Source organism: Aptenodytes forsteri, unplaced genomic scaffold (assembly GCF_000699145.1).
Source record: "Aptenodytes forsteri isolate BGI_AS27 unplaced genomic scaffold, ASM69914v1 Scaffold126, whole genome shotgun sequence".
Classification (NCBI taxonomy): Eukaryota; Metazoa; Chordata; class Aves; order Sphenisciformes; family Spheniscidae; genus Aptenodytes; species Aptenodytes forsteri.
Genome location: NW_008794599.1, coordinates 853,726 through 874,283, shown reverse-complemented (window position 1 = coordinate 874,283; position 20,558 = coordinate 853,726). Strand labels below are relative to the sequence as shown.

The window sequence follows — 20,558 nt, the reverse complement described above, 5'->3', positions numbered from 1 at the left end:
TTTGTTTTGTTTTTTAATTAATCCGTTTCAGGAAGAAACTGCAAAAATTTAAAAATACGGTAACCCTGAGGTTCAAAACTCTAACAAGCTTTGCTTCTATGGCCAGAAACAGGTGAGAGAGCCAACAAAACCTCTGCCCCCAGTATTAGACTACATCAGCTATAATTTACTTTGTTTCGCCTGGATTTTGGTTGCTCAAATGAAGAGATTATCAAAAATTGTTGCCGAATGCCCTAGCTGTATTGCAGCACAACAGCTAAAACCCAGGCTATCAAAACTAGAAGCCCAACAAAGACAGGAAAATCAAAGAACACTGCTCTTACTTTTTTACATTCTTCACTTTCATACTTGCTGTGCTGCCACAGGTCCGGAGCGGCAACTCCCCTGGAATGTCAGGGATATCTGCACCTCTTGCCTGCAAAAAAGAAGAAAGAAAAAGCAAGGAACTTAGAATTTGACTGCATGCTATGGACTACCACCTGCTAAGCAGAAGCCCATATATTTTTACATATACATACAAACACAGCTCAAATCTCATACGTGCTAGAAGCTGTACTTCTGCCTTTTTAACAAGGAAAACTGAACCTCAGGATTACAATCTAGCATGTGATTATCTCTTCCTGAACCATGTTGCAGAGCCTTGCTGATTCTTGGTAATAACTGTGAGATCCAGTATTTTATTCATTACTACTTCTGGTTTCTAAAGAAGATATTTTCAGAGGTAGGAGTCTAACATACATTCCTAAACTCCATACTTAAGACTCCTCATTAAGCACCTGATTTTCCAAACATCTGTGCACTTAGATTCAGGCAGAGGCACCAGAAGAAGCTGGATAGCTCATACAGTGGAAAATCAAGTTAGTGACAGAGCTGCTTATATGTGGGAGGTGAGCTTTTAAAAAAGATGTTTGAAGCTATTGGTATAAGTGCATGAACATATTAAAATTCCTTATTCACTAAAATTAATTTACTTTAGTGAGGCCAGAACTCCAAACTCCCTCTTTTCATTTGTTCTGTCATGCTTTCCCATCCTCTCCTTCCTCCAACTGCTTTTTCGTAAGCCGTGAGCTCTGCTGGGGTAGCATTCACCATCACAGGGGACTCTGAAACACTCAGTACCACGTGTTTCTCTTGCTGTGCTGTACCAGGCCCTAAGCTCTAGAGGAATGAGGGGGTTTAGGTGAGGCTTTTATGAAGGGAGCAGTGATCAAACAAGAAGATTAGCACAGACTTCACAGAGCAGGAGGACAAAAATATGGTCCCTGATGTTGGCCAGAGATAGCTCATTAGGGATGTGGGCGAGACCAGCTGAATGAGCTTTTTTTGCTTTATACAATGCACTACAAAACATGAATAATGTCCAAAATAGTGAATGCTCAAGCAAGAGGAAGAGAGGCACTTCAGTATTCCCTCTCTTACAGGCCTGGAACAAAAAATCCATTTTCTAATGACAGCAGTAAACAGACGAGTTCTCTGATCCGGAAGATCAGTACCAATGCTTCTAAGCTGGTCCACCAAAAGATCTCTGAACAGAGACGATCAGTCCCAAAGCTGTTACATTTAACAGAATACAGTTGTAGACTGCAATGTAAAATATGGAAATTACTTGGTCCTCACCCCCAAAACTTTAGAGTCACACAATTACAATTCAAGATAGCAGCCCACATAAGGGATGCACAATGGGGGAATCTTTCTCATCCCCCTCCCTGAAGCTCTCATTTTAGCTTGACGTGGGTCAAATTTACATGGGTTTCACCACATCATGAAGAGCTGCAGTAAATAAGTCAAAACCATTCACCATGCCTATATTCATTAACTAACAGCAACAGAGCTAGAGGGAGTGATTCATCTCATTCAACTCCAGGCATGCACGAGGTACACAGCTACAACTGTGTTACCTACCCGAGGCTACTCTTATAGTCACCAGAGATAAACAGGTACTTTGGGTCCAGTTCACCTACTTCAGACAACCAGATTAGGAGAAAAGCAACCACGGTTGCAGGAGTATCTATTTCTCCCTTGATACAGGGAATCCAGGATGACCCTGGCTCAGATGCAGACATACGTCGTGGACAGCTGCATTCATCCAACCAACACCACTGTGGCTTAAGCAGGACTTGAGCAGAGCACGTTCTCTGCGCCCAGACAAATTCCTGTTATTTCCAGCACTGCCCTTGGAAAAGGGATGCTGCAGCTATTATGAGTGAGCTCCCCCCTTTCAACATTACTGAATAAATCTGAAGCCAGGACACTCACTCTCACAGTTGCGCCTTTCACAGCCCTGAACATAAGCAATGCTTTAACTCCATTGTCCCACAGCTGTACAGAACATGCACACCCACTCAGTGAAGAAAAACAAGGACAATATTTATACCCTTAAATAAACCTATCCTTGGCTGACTGACTGTCACTAAGCACACTATAACTTCAGTATGTAACAGGACACTTGAGAGTCTCATTGTGAATTTTAACATTAAGAGGATCACCAATTTAATAAACCTTACAGGTCTTTTACATAAGAAAATAACTAATTACAGTAATAAATGTGCCATTCCTGTAAGCTGCTTTTAGGCAAAGCTGGATGTGCTTGCCTTAATTTTCTAAGGAACAGAATTTCTGTAGGAAGAAAAATAATTTTTCTTCTCCATCAGCAGTAGAAGCTGGTGGGATATAAAAACGGATAAACAAATCTGACAGAAAAACGTGGGCTTCGAGCCAGTTTGCAGCAGTGGGTAGAGACTACCCTGGATCTGACTCAAAGCAGCGTAGGCAAAACTCACACCTCCAGGAGACTTAAATGCCAGCATCTCTCTCTGCAAAAGTTGTGTTATCCTCTTCTTCCCAGTTGAGCTATGTCCAAATCGTGCTGGAAGGAGATATCTGCCTCTCCCGTTTCCAACAGCATGTATCCATTTAAATGGACTACAATGAGATGCAACACAGTAATTAACTTTGGTTGCTTTTCCAATTAGATCTGAGCTCTTCGGGCTCTGCTGCAGAGTAACAATCTCTCCTAAGTCTCACAGTTGAGGAAAAAGGGCAGAATGGTGGTGATGTGCAAGCTAAAATCTTTAGTATGCGGTACTAACACCAGAAAAAACTTGGTGAATAGATAGATGAGCAAAAAAGAAACTTACTGCAATTTTAGAAACCATATTACTCCAAACTAAACCGCAACTACTTTCCATTTAAACCAAAGATACATAGCTATATAAAAGCACACTTTATTCACCACCAGTTTGTACCTGTTCTGATCCAAAACCTGGCATGCAAAACGTCACCCTAGATTACCCTCCTCACAAAATACAAAAAAAAAATTCCAAACGAGATTTGTCATCTTTTGTGCTTTGTGTCACAGTAATTTAATTTTAAAAATCATTTTGAAACAGCTGAATTATTTACATCTGAAAATTAGCTAGCTAGCATCATCAGTTGCTTCTCACTTCCCTATTTTCTATGCATCGCTGTTCTGTGGGAACCTAGTAATTGCATAGCAAATCTGTTTATGCAAATTATTTAGTCCAATTTTCACAGCTTAATGTCACTGCTGCATCAATCTGCTTTGGTCCAAAACTGGGTAAACAAATTAGGACTCGATCCAGACTGCAGTCAATTGACTTTATCAGGATCCTCAGTCCTGCTACATTTCAGTGGAAGGCTTTTGAGCAGCACCACTTCATCAGTCTCCCCTGAACTAAGATATTCTCCTACCAAAAGCTCACTAAAGACTACACTTATATTAGTAGCAGTTGGGACAATATTTGAGAACTTCAGTATTTTATAACAGACACATCAAATGCGAGGCAGGTAGATACCACTAAAATGTTTGTTCTAAGCAATTTTGGGAGAATGCCTGTCTGTCTGTCCCACCCCCTGATGGACGGTCATTCCATTTTTAAATCATCACAGCCGTTTGCTCGGTGGGTATCAGAAGGAGCCCTGAAGCACCTACATCACTTGTGCAATTTTCAAGTGTTGCTGCTGAACTCCCTGGGAATCTGAGAGCTCTTACAAATCAGGGTGTCCAGCTTTAAGCATCCAAGTTTGAAATTTTTGGTCTTTATATTTATAGACATGATTTGGAAAACTTCAGCTTTGCGCTCTCTAGTACACAAAACCTTAGTCATAAATCATTTATCTCTAACAAGTCCAGTGTATAATATGAAAGGATTTTCTTCTAAAAAGTCTCATTGCAGGTATCAGAAAACACGTCAACCCGTCTCCCTCACATCCAGAAATGTAACACGATTTGAAAATACACGTAAAATTGAAGAAAACGGTCCAGTGAACACAATGTGATAAAGTTTCCATTCTGGTATCCACAACAGGGGAGAATATTGAACCTCTGCAAAACCCACGGTCCTCCTCCTACTGCCACAGGCTTACACTGAGATGCACAAGAAGAGAAGAAACAAGCTCCAGTAATCCCATAACTGGTAAACTGGTTTTCCACAACACTACCATAAAACCCCTGAGGAGGTACCATATACAGGAACAGACACAACACAAGACTTGACAGGTCAGCATGTCCCCAGGCTACCGAATTCAAGTGGGATTTCCGAAGGCAGAAATTTACTCTTATCCAAGGTTAACACAGAGCAAGAATAACTATTAGACAGGCAGTAACATCTATGCATCTTTCTACCATCAGTCTCTCACCAAAACCAGTTTGGAGGGACCAGATTGCTCTGGATTCTTTCAGCACATGGCCTTGTTTCTAAAAATAGTACAGCTGATACAAAATGCTGGTTGGTTTCCATGACAGTCTTTCCTTTACATCATCTTCATTTCCCCTCGATTTTCTTGGAGGGGTGGAAAAAAAAGAAAGAGGAAAAAAACCACCACAAACCCCCCCAGAGCTTTGCAAAAAAGCCAAGCTTTGTTAGAGTTTTACTTCTTCACTGAAGAACAGCAGGAAACAGAAATGTTGTTTCAGTAAAAGTCATTACTCCGTGGTGAGTAATGGTCGACTTAACTTGAGCTAGAGGGTGAACTGAAGCGGCCAGTATACACAGTCCGATACCCGAAGTGGGTGTTTATGCACAAGGGCATCAACAGCTATTCCAAATCTTGGGTACCAGCTAGCTACACAAAGCTGGCTCGGCATCAACTCCTTTGCAGAGCTTACTTTGCAACATTAAAAAGAAACTGTCCTACAAAATCTCCCGATCTCTGCGAGGTAAAAGACAATCACTCTGTTAGCACCATCCTGCTTTTACCGATTACTGCTCAAGAGTTAGCCTGAAGCACAGTGAAAGAAGAATTATGGTTCATCTCGGCTTCATACTCCACAGCCAGTAACATACTCCAGGGAAAGAAAGCTCTCTCTACTCTCACTTTATATGTTGTAACAACCATCCTGGTTCTCCACAATAAATAAATCAACGAAGCAAAGGAAAAATGCTTTCACTAAACTGAAAGTCACCATGTCCGAGCTCCACATGAAAGGTCCCAATTCTGCAGCATTTATCTGCCCAAGCACTATCCCTAAAAGGATTAAAATGTACCTGAGCACAGAAAGGCTGTAACTGGGTCACTTCTTTGAATGGAAGAACTGTACGGTAATTGATGAAGATACAACATTCATCCAAAAATGCCAGTGGTACAGTGGCAATATGATAGAAATGCAAGTATTTTCAAGTTCTTCATATTACCGCTTTCCACTGATTCATTTAGTGGATTCAAATGAGTTTCCTAATTATTTTCATACAGGACATTTGTGTCACTTTAACACATTTCAGCTACATTTTTCACAGCTGCTTAAGATATTTTCACCCATTTAAAATGAAGAAGCAATTGCATCTGGTTTATGTACCCAGGTCCGACAATCTCAGCTTAAACAAAAATACCTGCTCATTATACTACAGCAGCTTTACCGAAGAAGATAAAAATAAATACCCCCACTCCAACCCTGCATTTCCCAATTGACCACCTTAAGAATTAATATCCGTGCTATTCACGGTCTGGTCAGCAGAGCGCAGCACTGGCACATTTAATAACCACCTAGAGTGCGTGCAAAGCTGCAAACCAAGGACAAGCTCCTGTTCACACGCCCAGGAGGCCTCTGTACCCATCTATATTTGCAGAAGCTGGCTACACACCCTCACTCGGAAAGGAGCAAGGCATCAGATGAATTTTATCTTTGAGAGTGCAAGGGTCTAGCATACTCTGATTACAGCAATGCAAGCCGCTGTGTGCAAAGAAACAGCTCTGAGACCCAACAGAAAAGCACAAAGATGTTTTTCAGAATGAGAAACAGTTGAACCTCTTAAATTTTGTAAAAGTTTTTTTTTTATAAATTGAAGTCATCACTTAGCTCCTTACCTAATGCAAATTTCTTGATGCCTGTTGCAAAGATAAAAGAAACATCCTTTCTGATGTGCCAAAGGATAGCCATAGGACTGGCTTATTTGCAGGCATAGCTCAAAGCCAGAACGGCTGGAGTAATTAGAGATAGTACTGACTTTTTAATTTAGCTCTCAGTTTGGGGATTGTGAAGAAACAGTTACCCAGCCAGAGATGCCTTTAAAATCTCATGGTAAATGAGAAACGTGATAGAGGAAAGCCAGTGAAAAAACGACAAGTGCTTCCAGTAGGGAAACTCTGAATACTAGCTATGCACATTCTTAATCCCATGTCTAAGAAATCTGCATTCAATAAAGAAGCTACTTTAATGTGTATCATTTTTTGAGTTTAGGACTTTAATTCCATTTTCCACATTCCCTGTCAATGCTGAATTGTTCTAGCCAGTACTTATTGCATGGCATGGTTAACAGTGAATTCTTCTCTTTCAAAAGACCACACAGGATGTGTTTTTTCTACTCCCAGCTTCTACCCTCCAAAGGGGGAAAAAATAAGAAAAAGAAAAAAAACTTTTAAGCGTTGCTATGAGCTGGCAAATTAAGGGAAACCTCTCATTCCTGAGACTTAGCATTATAGAAGAGTTAGTCCGGGGCATCCATTTACCATAGTTTAAAGGATCAGCCTGGAATGAACAAAGAACAAATTCTTAACTATTCATCTGCTGTGTTTTCAAATAAAGTTTGCTAGCTCACAGATACATAGCTAAAACCATCTCCAGCTCACATGTAAAACAACTAATTTGGTAAGTGGAAGCTGAGACACAGAGTAAGCAGCTCGGCAGCTGTATGAACCTACTTTGGCAGTATTATTGTCACTGTGACCAAAATTCACCTCTGTAAAGCAGGCTGATTTTATGTCATGACAAGATTTCCTAAGTGAGGCTTAAAGAGATGCTTGGACTTGCACCGATTCTCTGCAGATGAATCAAATGCACCCAAAGGATGGTGGTTATTTCCAGCAAAACAGTCCCACGCTTGTATTTTCTTTCATAGCTATCATTTGTTTTAGAGACAAAAATGGATGCACCAAGCAAAAATGAATGGTTAGCTACCGAGGACAACATTAGCATGATAACTACCTGACAGCTTTAAGTTTGGATTTGACATTGCTATAGTGAAGCAGCAGTGAGATTGCCTTATTACCATTCACAAAGATCTCAGTCCAGGGAGCTGCAGCGGTACAGTACGTAGCCTCACATAATAGCACACTGGCTAAGGAATGTACTTTCTTTAAGAACAAAAATCCCACATACAATATGCGTGGGAAAGGCAGCCAGGGTTAGAGTCCTTCCTCTGTACAGCCTACAAAATAAATTTTAGAAAAAAGCCACAGAAAATAGGACATCCAATGAGCACAATACTTCGATTCCAGTCCCTTGTTAGCTAAAAAAAAAAAAGACCCCAAAAATCCCAGACCCCATTTGATGCACAATTTCTACAGTCTATTGTTTCACAGAGGGAGGAGGGGGTCCTAATCATGGCTTAGTTATAAAAGGACAAGTGGAGCTTTGGGTTGTTACAGTAGAAAGCAATTTCTCATCACACAAAAAACTACAGAGATGAATTCAGCCTGAAACTACCAAATACCACTCTGGTAAGTCCCCTGGCCATATTCAGTGATTATGCAAATAACAATGTTACGTTATAGGTATAAATCGGCTTAGAAACTGAAGAATTTTCCTAATGCAGTAGCAGAAAGATTGGGAAGGTGGAAAAAACAGCAGCTTGACATTTAACCCCAACGTCTGAGTCAGTAGAGTTAACATGAATTTATATTTGTGCTTGTAAAGCCAACCTGGACTCAGCCTTTTGTTTATAGAGAGCTGGTTCCAATGATAACTGGTATATGACACACTCATTTTCCAAACCCTTATAATAATACAGTACTGTAAAGAATGTGTCTACTTGTAAGATGCAATTTATACCATAAGCTGCCCATAAACTTCTGAACAGAACAAAAGAGTCAGTTCATTAACTTTGTCCAAGGGTTATCCGGGAAAGCTTGGCCTGTGATCACACACCCTGTTCTGGCTGAGCCACTGAAGCAGCCTCCAGCTGCTGGTCACGATAACCAGGCAGGATTCCTTAACTCTGCCTTCCTGTCCGACTGTTCAAAAACCCTGCTCAGCCTCAGCGAGCCAGTTCTCTGAACCGGGTTAGGAAAGGTGACACAGGCATTTATGCTGGCAAATCTGAGGTGACAGTGCTCTCCAGCAAAGACCTGACATCACTCAGGTGAGGTCACAACAGGACACTTGATGTATGCTGCAAGAGCTGCAGAAAGGTCTTTCCATGCTACCGGTCAGGAAAATCGGGAAGGTGAATGACAACCTCTTCCTCACATGAACTCTGCAGAAACTGATGGTGATAATCTTCATCCTCCAAGGATGTTTTCTTGCATTCATCAAATCTGCTCAGCCTCAGCGAGCCAGTTCTCTGAACCGGGTTAGGAAAGGTGACACAGGCATTTATGCTGGCAAATCTGAGGTGACAGTGCTCTCCAGCAAAGACCTGACATCACTCAGGTGAGGTCACAACAGGACACTTGATGTATGCTGCAAGAGCTGCAGAAAGGTCTTTCCATGCTACCGGTCAGGAAAATCGGGAAGGTGAATGACAACCTCTTCCTCACATGAACTCTGCAGAAACTGATGGTGATAATCTTCATCCTCCAAGGATGTCTTCTTGCATTCATCAAATTATTAGCTAAAAACCAAGTGTTTTTTTTTCCCCTAAAGGTCAATACTTAAGGAAAAAAACAGAGACTGAAATATAAAAGCAAAAACACACGCACAGAGAAAAAACCCAAAACAAATCAAGAAGGCATTCCTACACACACGTACAACTGTAACACACCAGACTATCTATTCTGACTAAGAAACCAAGAGCAGACAGGTAGCCGTATGCAAACACAGGGAAAAATGTTGTGCCACAAAGCAAGAATCAACAGTTATAACTTTGGATTCTGCAACCATACCAAAGAGCAACTTCTGATGTTTTCAAGCTGAAAATATTTGCTTGCAGCACAAGTCCCAGAGCAAATCAAGAACACACAGACCCTAAAACTTCTTTTACACTTCTGAAACAGAAGGCGCATCAGGAGCACTGTTAGCCTGAGGGCACGGTTTCATGATAGCATGGCTTGAAGAGGTAAAGCCAATTTTTTAAACTCCCACCCCAATCCTTCAGCCCCAGGCAACTCTCTCCTACTTCCTCTCATTGCAGCTGCAACTCTTTTAGCGGCTACAGTATGAGTCCCTGAAACCACCCAGATTAAAAAGAAAGAGGAAAGATGAAATCTTTTGGGGGGATTATTTTTAAATTAGATTAGCTCAGTGATTCACTTCCCACCTCTTCAACCCAGAAACTCTCTCACCGTAACCGTCTTGAGACAGTCCCCTGTAGCATGGGAGGTGGGAAGGAATAATCAAAGACAGAAACGTCTTAAAGTAGATTTCTGCAACAGAGAAGCCTGGTGCACATCCAGTCCCACATGGATACCATAGAGTCAATAAACTTACCGATGTTACAGAGAACAGCAGTGATTTTCAGTCTGAAACTGTGCAAACCAACTCTGATGTCTACCCATAGGAGGTCACACATCCTCACATAATCAGGTCGTAACCACAATCCTATGGATCCTATGCTAGCTGAGGAGAGTTAACTAAATGTGACACTACTTTCTAGGGTGAGAAACAATTTAAAGCCTTACTGGATGGAAAAAGCACTTGCAGCAAGCCCCTACATCATCCATCACAAATTTTCATGGAGCAAAGATGAAGTGTTAAGACCACTAGGGCAAAAACACTGGGTTTTGCAATCAGAATCATCTGTGCCCTGGCAACCTTGGTATTTGATCAAATACCAACAAACATCACGCAGATTGACACCGATGCAGCAGTGACCAATATAAATGTAGCAAGGCAGAACTGTATGGAATGATTTAAATAAAAAAATCAGGCTAAAGATTACCAACATTTTCAGGGAATAATTCATCACCTTATAATTAAGAAGGTTAAATCTTGGCAAAAAAAAATTAATGCCAGCAGCCGTCAGCAAGACAATATATACTCTGACATGTTTTGTTTGTCTCTTGGGGTTAACTTGGGGGTGGGGAATGGAAGGGGATAGATGAGCAATCTACTGACAACCCTTCAAAAACTGTTCCACCTTTTTTTTTTTCATTATGCTAACTAAGAAGCAATGAATACTGATTTAAAAAAACAAAACAAAACAACCATTTATAAATAGGAGACTCCTTTCCTTTCCTGGATGTTCCATCTTATTTTTAAGTAGCTGGGACTAGGGAAAAGTGATTGACAGATAAAGAAATTATAAGTTTTATCTCCCAAATAAGTACATTGCAAACAAATGTGGCATTTCTTATATTATGACAACAAAACATGCATGAAACAGATCATCTTTGGAATAGGGTGGGAGGAAAAGAGGCGGAGGGTCACAACAATGTAATCCAGTCTTCAGAGCTCATCTCATACTGCCTCTCAGAACTTAAAATGGTGAATAACCTGGGCTAATCACAACAGCACCCCCAGCACCAACCCTCAGAACAGCATCACCACGCTGTCACCAACAGGCAGCTTGTCTGAGCCCAGTCAAATCTAAAATGGGTGATAATTATAAAAGATACTGGGATATGAAACTGTCTGAAACTGAACCTAAAATTCTATAACCTAAACCCCAAGAAATTCAGGCTGGTCATTCACAGACAAAGCAATTGCTGCGCAGCTGCTTCTGATACCATATACACCACCGAGCCCAGTAGTTTACTCACAGTATGATAAAAAGAGGCACTCAGGCTCCCTAATGCCTTAGTAAACCCAGGCTTAAGTGTCTAATGTACATTAATGGATGTTTATGCCTACCTACACTTACGTAATTTGGCAGAGGGCTACTGGGAGCATTCAAAAAATTAGCCATTACACTCCAGTGCCATCTTTATCTTTTTAATTGCCGTTATCCCCTACGACCATAAAAGAGGAAAAACTAGTGGTGGCATGTAAATACATGACCCAAACATTTCACTTAGCAAGACACTGTATTTACTAACGTGCATTGGATTCACTTGGAAATAGATGTGCAGAATGCAGAATCAGGGTGCATTAAAAATGGTGATCATGGTGAACAACAAACTTTACTGATCCAGCCTTAGCAAATTCTAAATCATTCCTTCTTTGCTAGATGTTGCATATACATAGATTTTAAAACAGAAATTTAGAAAGGGAATTTTTTTCTCCTCGATCAACACTGTACTGCAATACTGCATACACTGTAAAGAAAGTAAATGTAAGTAGAAACAATTGCTTCTATAACATCACCAATGAAAATTAAATGATCACTATAAATTAATACTTACTGCCAAAAATACGGTATCCATTCTGATTTAATTGAACTCATTTAATTGGCAAACCCAAATGGAAGCCGATGTGCCAATTAAGTGATTGTCCCAATTTTCAAAGATTCTCAGGGACAAGCTTCATGCTGGGAGTTAGCCTGTGAAATAAAAATGACTCTCTAACCAAAAGGGAGAGGGAGAGAAAGAACCATACACAACAATATAATACTTTGCCAAAAGCTTAACGAGGGAAAAAATACTTGATTCATGCAGCAATAACAAGGCAAACAAGTTATGTGAATTGAAAATGAAAGATAGGTTACTGGTGCAATGCCAGACCAGAACTGTTTTGACCAAAATATTATTACAGCCTGATGACTGCTTGGTGTGCTGTATGGAACATTTGTCTCATATCAACGCCTATGTTGCCCACACTATCTGAAATCCCATTTCTATCCTGTCGTTATCTTTGTTACAAAGGGCACCCTGTGACCTATCTGCTACGCAGTCTAAGCTGCAGCGATTCACATAAAAATGCTGCCGAGTGCTGGACAGAGAAGACATACTACAGTTTCTGCAAGATTAACAGAAGACTTACTAATCCAGGCAAGCCAAAAGCCTGAGAGCCTTCATCAGCACAAAACTAACCTCCAAACTTTAAGGCAACATTTTCCAGAGCGTTTAAGAAATGCAATGACTCTTTTAAGACTTAGAGCCAGAAGCCAACTGCTGGAGAATCTAGGTGAAGAAATAATCTAAAGTCCGTTTCCACTGAATCTTCCAAGTCGTTCAAAAAACAACAGAAAGAACAGAATTTCAGCTTCCTATCTACTAAAACTTTCCCTTGCACTTGAGAGCTTAAAACTTTGGACTTTAAAAAGAACCTGCAGGTAGGCATTCAGAGTTCAAAAGCACTCTTTTTCCCAAGGACGTCTGCGGCATATAACCCATCTGAAAACAGGATCAGCCTAACAAAATTGCCTGCACACTTACTTAAGAGCTCACAACCAGATACCCAGCTGTAAAATTCTGGTGTTGGTTCATATGCATACAAAGCATGAAAAGCTGTAAGTCACAGGAATAAAAAGTCCAAAATGTCAGTGTTTACGTGTTAAAGGGTATTATATCTATATATCTCAGTTGCTGAAATTTCAGTAAAGCACCTTTTTGGAAATTACCATAGTTGACAGGGCCAAGCAAGTCAACACACTCCCTTGTTCTTCAGATTTTGACACAGTTTCTGGAAGTATTCATGTTAGCTTGGGTCAGGACTGACGTACTCGGAAACATACCTGATGTTTTTTGAATTAAAAACCAACGAACCAACCAAAAATAAATTAAAAAGAAACCCTACTTACTCCTATTTTCTGCATCTATTCTTGCAGAAGCCACAATCAAAATCTGGGGCAGCACTGGGCTAAGTGCTGTACAAAGAATGAGAAACAAACCCTGCACTAAGGAGAGTGAAATCTTTCTTTAAACCTTTACAATTCACTAATCTCTACACACTTTTATAAATTGCATTTAAAAATAGTTTTCTCCTCACTCATGTCCCAGATTTAATGGAGTGATATATTGAGGCCTCATTAAAAAGCCTTTATTACCTTCACAAGCCATGGTATGCTACATTATCTAGTACTAAACGCTGAAAATACTACAGATCTCGGACTCCATCTGACCTGATACAAGAACTAAGATTATTCCAGGGACTTCATAGGACAGGGTCTAACCTCTGTGCCTAACATTTGTAGGCTTGTATTTTTCCTAAGAAAATTCCACCAGCACAAGCTGAAAACGATGACGTGTACCAACTGCCAACCACCTGCCTTCTTGTTCACTTACGCATTTGACAAATTCAAGGATTCGTAACGGTTTCCCATCAGTAATTTAGAGGTTCTTGCATCACGCCTTTTCTAGGCAGCCTGGTTATAAACCAGTAACACTGGGGGATACTACAGCTATCATCTCAATAACCTCATTATGGACAATCATACTTCTAGATCCTAAAAGCTACCGTTCAGATGTGCACCGGGGTGGGAGAGGCTGATGTCCTCAAGGTGAAGAACTCTTGGTCACCTCCAGCCATGATCTACTCATGAATGAATCCCTGCAGACATTCACGGTAGGATGTGACCAGGCGTCAAGATGATCACCTGTATTCTTTTGCTCAGGGCACTACAGAAAAAAATCTCACAGTAAATAAACCTACCACAGCTTTAGGGACTCATTTTGAAAGCTTCCAGAGCTGAAAGAAGCGGCAGACACTGCAGAAGAACTGACATTTTCAGAAACACATATATATACACACACAAAAGAAATCCTATTTCTAGTTTTGGAGTGAGTATATTCACCTTATCTCCAGTGGCTGTCAGGTTAATGCAGCTTCAGGTGGTAATCTTTCTGTGGCAGTGCAATTTCACCAGGGTGCATAAATAAAGATTTTTATATTTATCTCACTGTTTTAATCCTGCTTCCCCACAAAATTTAGACAAATGGAAGAAAAAGGCAATGCGGATAGAGCGTGCATGGGTGTCTGTAAGCACACCAGCCTGCTGGGGGGACAGGCTGTTAGCAGACCGCTTTTAAAACACTGCAACTTACTGAACTCATAAAGAGGTGCTGAGAGCAAGCCAGATGATCAATAACATGAGGTAAACGTAATATTAAGTACAAATATCAATTTATGCTAAAGTTAATGACAGGCTGAGGACAGCTGTTTCATAGGCTTGTATGAGAAACATTATATAAAGGCTCTCTTTCACAACTTCATTTGTAACGTAGAAATAGAGTACTCTTCAGGAACTTACAGGGAAAAGATACTCCTTTCCTTTAAAATAGCATTACTATCTCAGAGAAATGTTAGAAAATCCATATACTGCAATATTACTTGGCTCAAATATGGCTTTTCATCCCTAGAACTCAGAAGTGTTCTACAAAGAAAGTCAATATCATCAACTGCATTTTCCAAACTGGAGCAGAGAAAGAAAAAAAATGGCATGTGTGAAGGTTACCCAGCAGGCCAGCAGCGCAGTGGGAATAGGAGGCTGAGACAGTGAGGAAAACGGTGTATCTAATACGACCAAATTCTAAAAATACAGAACATGGGGGGGATACAAAATACAGCAGTCCTTGAGGACTACTCAGGCAGCTGTCTTATTATCTAAGTCCTGTAAAGTCTGTCCACCTAGTGTTGCATTTCATTCAGCCTGGTTCTCAAAATCTACAGCACAGAATTTCCTAACTACTATGAAGTTTCAAGAACAACTAGAAGTACCCAAACAAAGCAGGTCTCCAACACTTGCCTTTCTGCGAAACCACAAACAAGAAACAAGCAGTTTTTAAAAGTAGGTGAAAGCACAAGTAATAAACGTAAAAAAGACGATGAAAGTAGTATCAAACAAAGGAGTAAAGCTACTCAGGTGCCCAGAATAAACTGGCAATGACAGAAGTATTAAAAACAGAGCTTCTGCCCTACCTTATATTTACAGTGTAGGAAGACATTCAACCTCCATATATTTAGAAAGACCTTTAGTTTATTTCTTGTTAAGAAAAAGCTCTGGAAACAAAGCACTTATATAAATTAATAATAAGCACTTTGAAATATATTGCGGATAAATGGGGGGAGGGAGAGTAGGGACGACTTGTGTATGTTCATCTAACTGTGAATGCATAAATTGCCTTTTCCCAAAGTACAAAAACATGTACAAAGGCAAAGTTCAAGAGACAAATGAATAAGCATCACCAGTCTGTCAACTGTGTCAGAATTTCCCAAGCTCTCCATAGTGCTGCTAGCCTCAGCATTTGCTCACCTGGCAGAACGTGAAATTCATTTAAAGTGACAAAGCCTTGCACCTGGTTGGGTCTCCAGCTGTCTGCCACGGCAAGCAATGGAGAGTAGAAAACAACACAGCTATGTCCAACTTCCCCAAGCCCCTGCAGCCTCCATTCCCCAGAGGCTGAAATAGCAAGCAACAACAAAACCTGAAGTCTGCAACTTAACTACTAACCAAAAATTAAATGTATTATGCCACTACGAGAAACTCATGTACCATGTAAGGAGCATGCTCTGGGAAAAGGCTAAACCAGAGGCTGCTAAAAATGCAAAATAAAGGAAAAGAACAAGGACAAAAATTGCAGGCTTAAAATGATCAGAAAAAGACAGAATATGGTAGATGCACTGGTTAAACAGAGAATAGAAAGTGACAGTGTTAAACACTGTCCTGTAAATATTTACATCTTGTAAATATTACCTTCTGACTGGACATAGGGCAGAGGTTAAAAGTGGAAGTTTGATTCACTCAGCACGGTAAACGTGAGCAAGTGAGGTTTTTCTACCCATCTACAATGTATTCAGAGGACCATGAGGTCAAAAGAAAGCTCTAAGCACAAATCCAAGCCATTATAAATGCAGGTTCAGTAGCTTTACATGCAGCCCTGAGCTTCATCATACCAAATCACTGTGCAGCAAATCTTAGATGGGAAATTTGTTTATCATCCTCTAAAACTCTTTTTTGATAGCCACCTGGACTGTTCAGTTTTTATATTGGTGGCATAGAGCTGTGCAAGAGACACGTTCTAAAAAGTGAATCGATAGTTAGCACAGTGAGAGGAATATTATGCATACGTGTAGGCTGCAGTATGGAGCTGAACACTGAACAATGTCCATGAGCACAACAGCCTTGATGAGAACAGGGAAAGTACCAAGCCAGAAGAGGTGAACCTTGCCTTCATTGCAAATCAACAGCGGAAAAAAACAGTAACAAATGAGGTATGCCAGCTAACTTCTGTTACAGGTGGAGACACTGAATTACAGACTCACATTCCTGAGACACACCTTGAGGTTACAGACAGCACGGTGTCAAACAGTGATTTACACAAGACTCCTGGCTCTAGGGTGTTAAGAGGCACCATGCGCTGAGGCTGGGACCATGCACTGCTGGCTGAGTAACACTGATTAGAACAGACACTGCTCTCAAACAGGCGGCACCAGTGTGAACTGCTGGCCAAGGTGGACAGAAGGAAGAAATACCCGCATATGAGAAAAAACATACTTAGGAAGTGACAATTGCAAAAAGTCAAAATTAACAGTGGATAAGCAAGGAGTCAAGCAGAGCGACGAGCACAGAAAATACCAGCAGACAAAAATGCTGGTGAAGCCTATGTTTTGGGTTGGTCTTTTTTATTTGAAAATAAAGTTTGGAACAAAATATTATTATTGTATTATATAGGGTTTGATGATGATTTTAAAAGAGTAAAACATAGTACTTATCTTTGTTCCCCTGTTTAAAATTAAAATAAATACCTGGCTCATAGGGAGTTTATTACCTACACATTTTCTGAACGTTGTATAAAGAACAGCTAATCCAAAATCTATTTCACATGGTGAAATAGATTACTATTATTAATGGTGCTTTACACTTCAAATAATCCACTGGGATGAACACCCCTCAGCCCCATACATCAGATGAATCTGACTGTCCTGCACTACAGCTCAATCTAGCCCATCTCTCATGCTGCTGCTGTGCTGCTGGCAGTCCAGGAGCAGAGAACATATGGCTTTTCCAGGCTGAAGCCCTGTCACTGCCACATGATCCAACGAGAGGGAAGAATTGTCACTGGTGCCACATCACAGAAAGTAATCTTAGCCATGCTGCTGGACCGCCCACCCCTCAAGAGTACCGCTGCTGTCCTGGAATATTCAGACCTTCCCGCTACCCAAGGTCTGTCGCAGAAGGCTATTTCCTCTTCAGCTTCGTATGCTAATGAGGTAATTTAGAAAATCTCAAAATAGCAAGCAAGATACAACTTCCAGACACTCCTATACTGAAACAAGGCAGGTCAAGCTTCTGTGAGGTAAGATAACTTCACAAAACCACCTAATCAGATTGCCCTATTTGACTGCTAATAAAATAACATCTGACCTTCCAAACTCAGGAAATGCTAGAGGGAGTTGGGAAAGTGGAACTGCAGGTACTTTACTCACTCATTTGAAAAGAAAACAAATATATCAAGGTAATACAGTTGTCTGTGGCCCACTGCCCACTTGTAGTGCCTTCTGTAAGCATGAGTACAGCACCTCTGCGGTTGCTTTTCTGCAATTCTGTTCCCTCTGATGGTAGGTTAGCTTTCAGGCTGAGGTTTTATTTCTGTAGACTTAGCCAGCATTTTGCTAAAATCTTATTCTTCCACAATGCTGCATGCTTCAAAGAGCACGTTTTTACAAGAAGTTCCCTTCATGCTCAAAAGTCTTGCTGAAAAAGAGGTTAATGCAGACTGAAAATCATTGTGACATTATGGACCTTTTAATTGGTTACTAGATCTGCTTTGGGGCACATATTAATAGGGCAGAAGCGTTATGCATGCTCCTTCTCTCTCTCCTTGACATACTGCCAGAGGAAGGAAAGTATTTTGGTCTTGCTGAAAGTAATATGCAATCCATTTAAAAATCTGAAACTCAGGGAATACAAATCAATGCGTAACTAGAATATAAGACTAGACTGTTCAGAACCAAAAATAATGCATATAGAAAACGCAACAAGGTCTTTTACCATAGCGCTGAGAGTCTCCTCCCAATCTGGCCTCTCTCTGGGATGGATGCTCTTCTGAAGCTCTGGCACAAAGTCATCTTCTTCTGTATGCACAGAGGACTTCATCATTCTGGAAAGGAGGACAGAGAGGTTTGATACTCAGTGACAATGTCTGGGTAATCGTACATACAGTCTGTTACGGTGCTCAGTTATGTGGCTCCTATGACAATATAAATGCTTTTATAAATCCAGAAATCTTACAGACTTCTACGTTTCTCTCACTTCTTCATTATACAAGCAGGACAAGAGCATAAATCTGGTGGAGAGAAATCTGCACCTCCTAACCAATCAATGGATAATTTTGTATAATCACTGTACAAAGTCTTAAAACACAAAAAAAATATGGAGGAGTAAGTTTCAGTCCATTTCAAAAAATTGCTTATATTGCCCAGGCAAACAACATTAGCCTTATAAGAATAAATACAGGCATTTGATTCCTTAGTTGTCACTGCATGCTTTGCCTAAGACAGAGATAGCAGTTTCCGTATCTTAGCCTGAATTCACGTCCCAAGGCCTGAGCCATCAGCTCTCATAGTTCTTACTGATCCTATCTGAAGGGTGAGCACCTTCAACCGCCCCAACTCTGCAGGGATGCACTCAAATCAGTCTCATTTTATCAAGGTAAACTTTTCTTCAGATAAGGAGCCGTCTTTCAAATACCCAATGAAGTATATTTCAAGCCTGCACAGAGATCAGAAGCTCAAAATCAAAATCTAAAAAGTATTCATAAAAGTTTCTCAGCCTATCTTACGACAGTTCTGCTGTTACAGCCAAGGAGAGCCAATACGTATCGCACTTGCAGGCCATATAAATGTGCCTTTGTGGGGATTATGGCACAGACCTGAAGTACCAAAGGCCTGTTGAAGGTCTGGTATTATCCATTCTGGTATCGTTAAAGATGAGATTCAGGCAGGCTTTTATTTATTAATAGATCACCATTTATTTACTTAGGGTAACCATTTTGATAATCAACACTGCATACAGCAGGGCTGGTTTCGCTAAATGTTAACTGTGCTGATATATGTACCGTTTGACTAAAACAAGCATGGTGAAAGGCATTTAAGAAAACTCCTTTGCTTCAGATCAAGATCTGAAGTCCTGAAACCCCTACATGCTGTGTGCCACAACGATGTGAAGTGGCTGGGCCAGAGCATTTAACTCTCCTTTGTACTCTACACGAGGGTTAAGAATGAAGTAATTAACACTCACAGTAATAGCACGGCTGAGTTACAAAATTATATCCCATATAATTTTATACCTGGCTTTGTGATCACATTTTTGCTCTAATAAAAAACACATCCCAGAGAATATGTGCCTCAAAACCAAAAGTCATAATGCCTCAGGGTAACGCTGCTAAATGGTTCCATGTGCCGTTCCCACTGTAAACATCACCAATTGTAAGAAGGCCGTCCCTAAAGAGGCAAGAAAAAATACACCTACATGGTGAAAGTGGTATATATCTGAAAAAAATTCGCATGAAAATACCATGATTTAGAACGTAGAGGTGCAATGCCAGCTCAGATGGGAGACTCGCACCTTTGCGACATATGTGTTCAAAAGAATTTGATTTTTGTAAACCTGAAAATTTGTTGCTGAAAGCGGCGGCTCTTTCATTTCTCCTTTGCATCTCAAGAGTGAGAAGATCTGGCCTGCTTCTCACGACCCCAGCTCCACCACATGAGAAGTTTGCCATTTATTTTAACTGAAAGTGGAAACCTGGTGGCTGCAGAGAAAACCAGACCGCGCAACTCAAAAACAAGAGATAAACTGAAAAAAAAAATCCGTATTTGTTTAACTTAACGTCGTGATTTTGAAAAAGGCACAATAAGGCTTTTCCTCGGGATTTCTAGATGTTTAGGTCTGGCAATACTGCAGTTGTACAAAAAGATTCTGAACAAATCATCCCACAGCAGCTTTAGCCTAATGCCATCACGCAGCATTGGACAGCATTTAGTCTAATGCCATCAGATGATGGAACGAAAGGAAGGGTTACATGATCAAGACCCACCTTTCTACACCACGGTTAAAACAAACAGCTTATCAAAATGCACGCTTTCTCAGTTTAAAGACTTGCAAACAATGAGATTGAATTTACATCTTTATCAGCACTTTGGATTACAAATTGATTTACTACACAACTCCTCAGGCTTATGGCAATTCCTCCTGGATTTCTCATCAGAAATCTGGTTTCCTTTTGAGAAGCAAATTTTCTGAATGTCTAAAATGTTGCCAGCAGCACAGGGCTGCCCAAGGACA

General features: G+C 40.5%; 1 protein-coding gene across 1 annotated transcript in view; it reads right to left on the bottom strand.

Annotated features, from left to right (window-relative positions):
* The window catches only part of ARHGAP32 (Rho GTPase activating protein 32), a 189,170-nt gene that overhangs the window by 138,101 nt on the left and 30,511 nt on the right, over positions 1-20,558 (bottom strand). Inside the window, exons 2-3 of the mRNA XM_019470377.1 lie at positions 18,264-18,372; positions 324-415 (exon numbers count right to left, since the gene is read on the bottom strand). Of these exons, the coding sequence (XP_019325922.1) occupies positions 324-415; positions 18,264-18,372 (201 nt within the window). The remainder of the gene's footprint in view (positions 1-323; positions 416-18,263; positions 18,373-20,558) is intronic.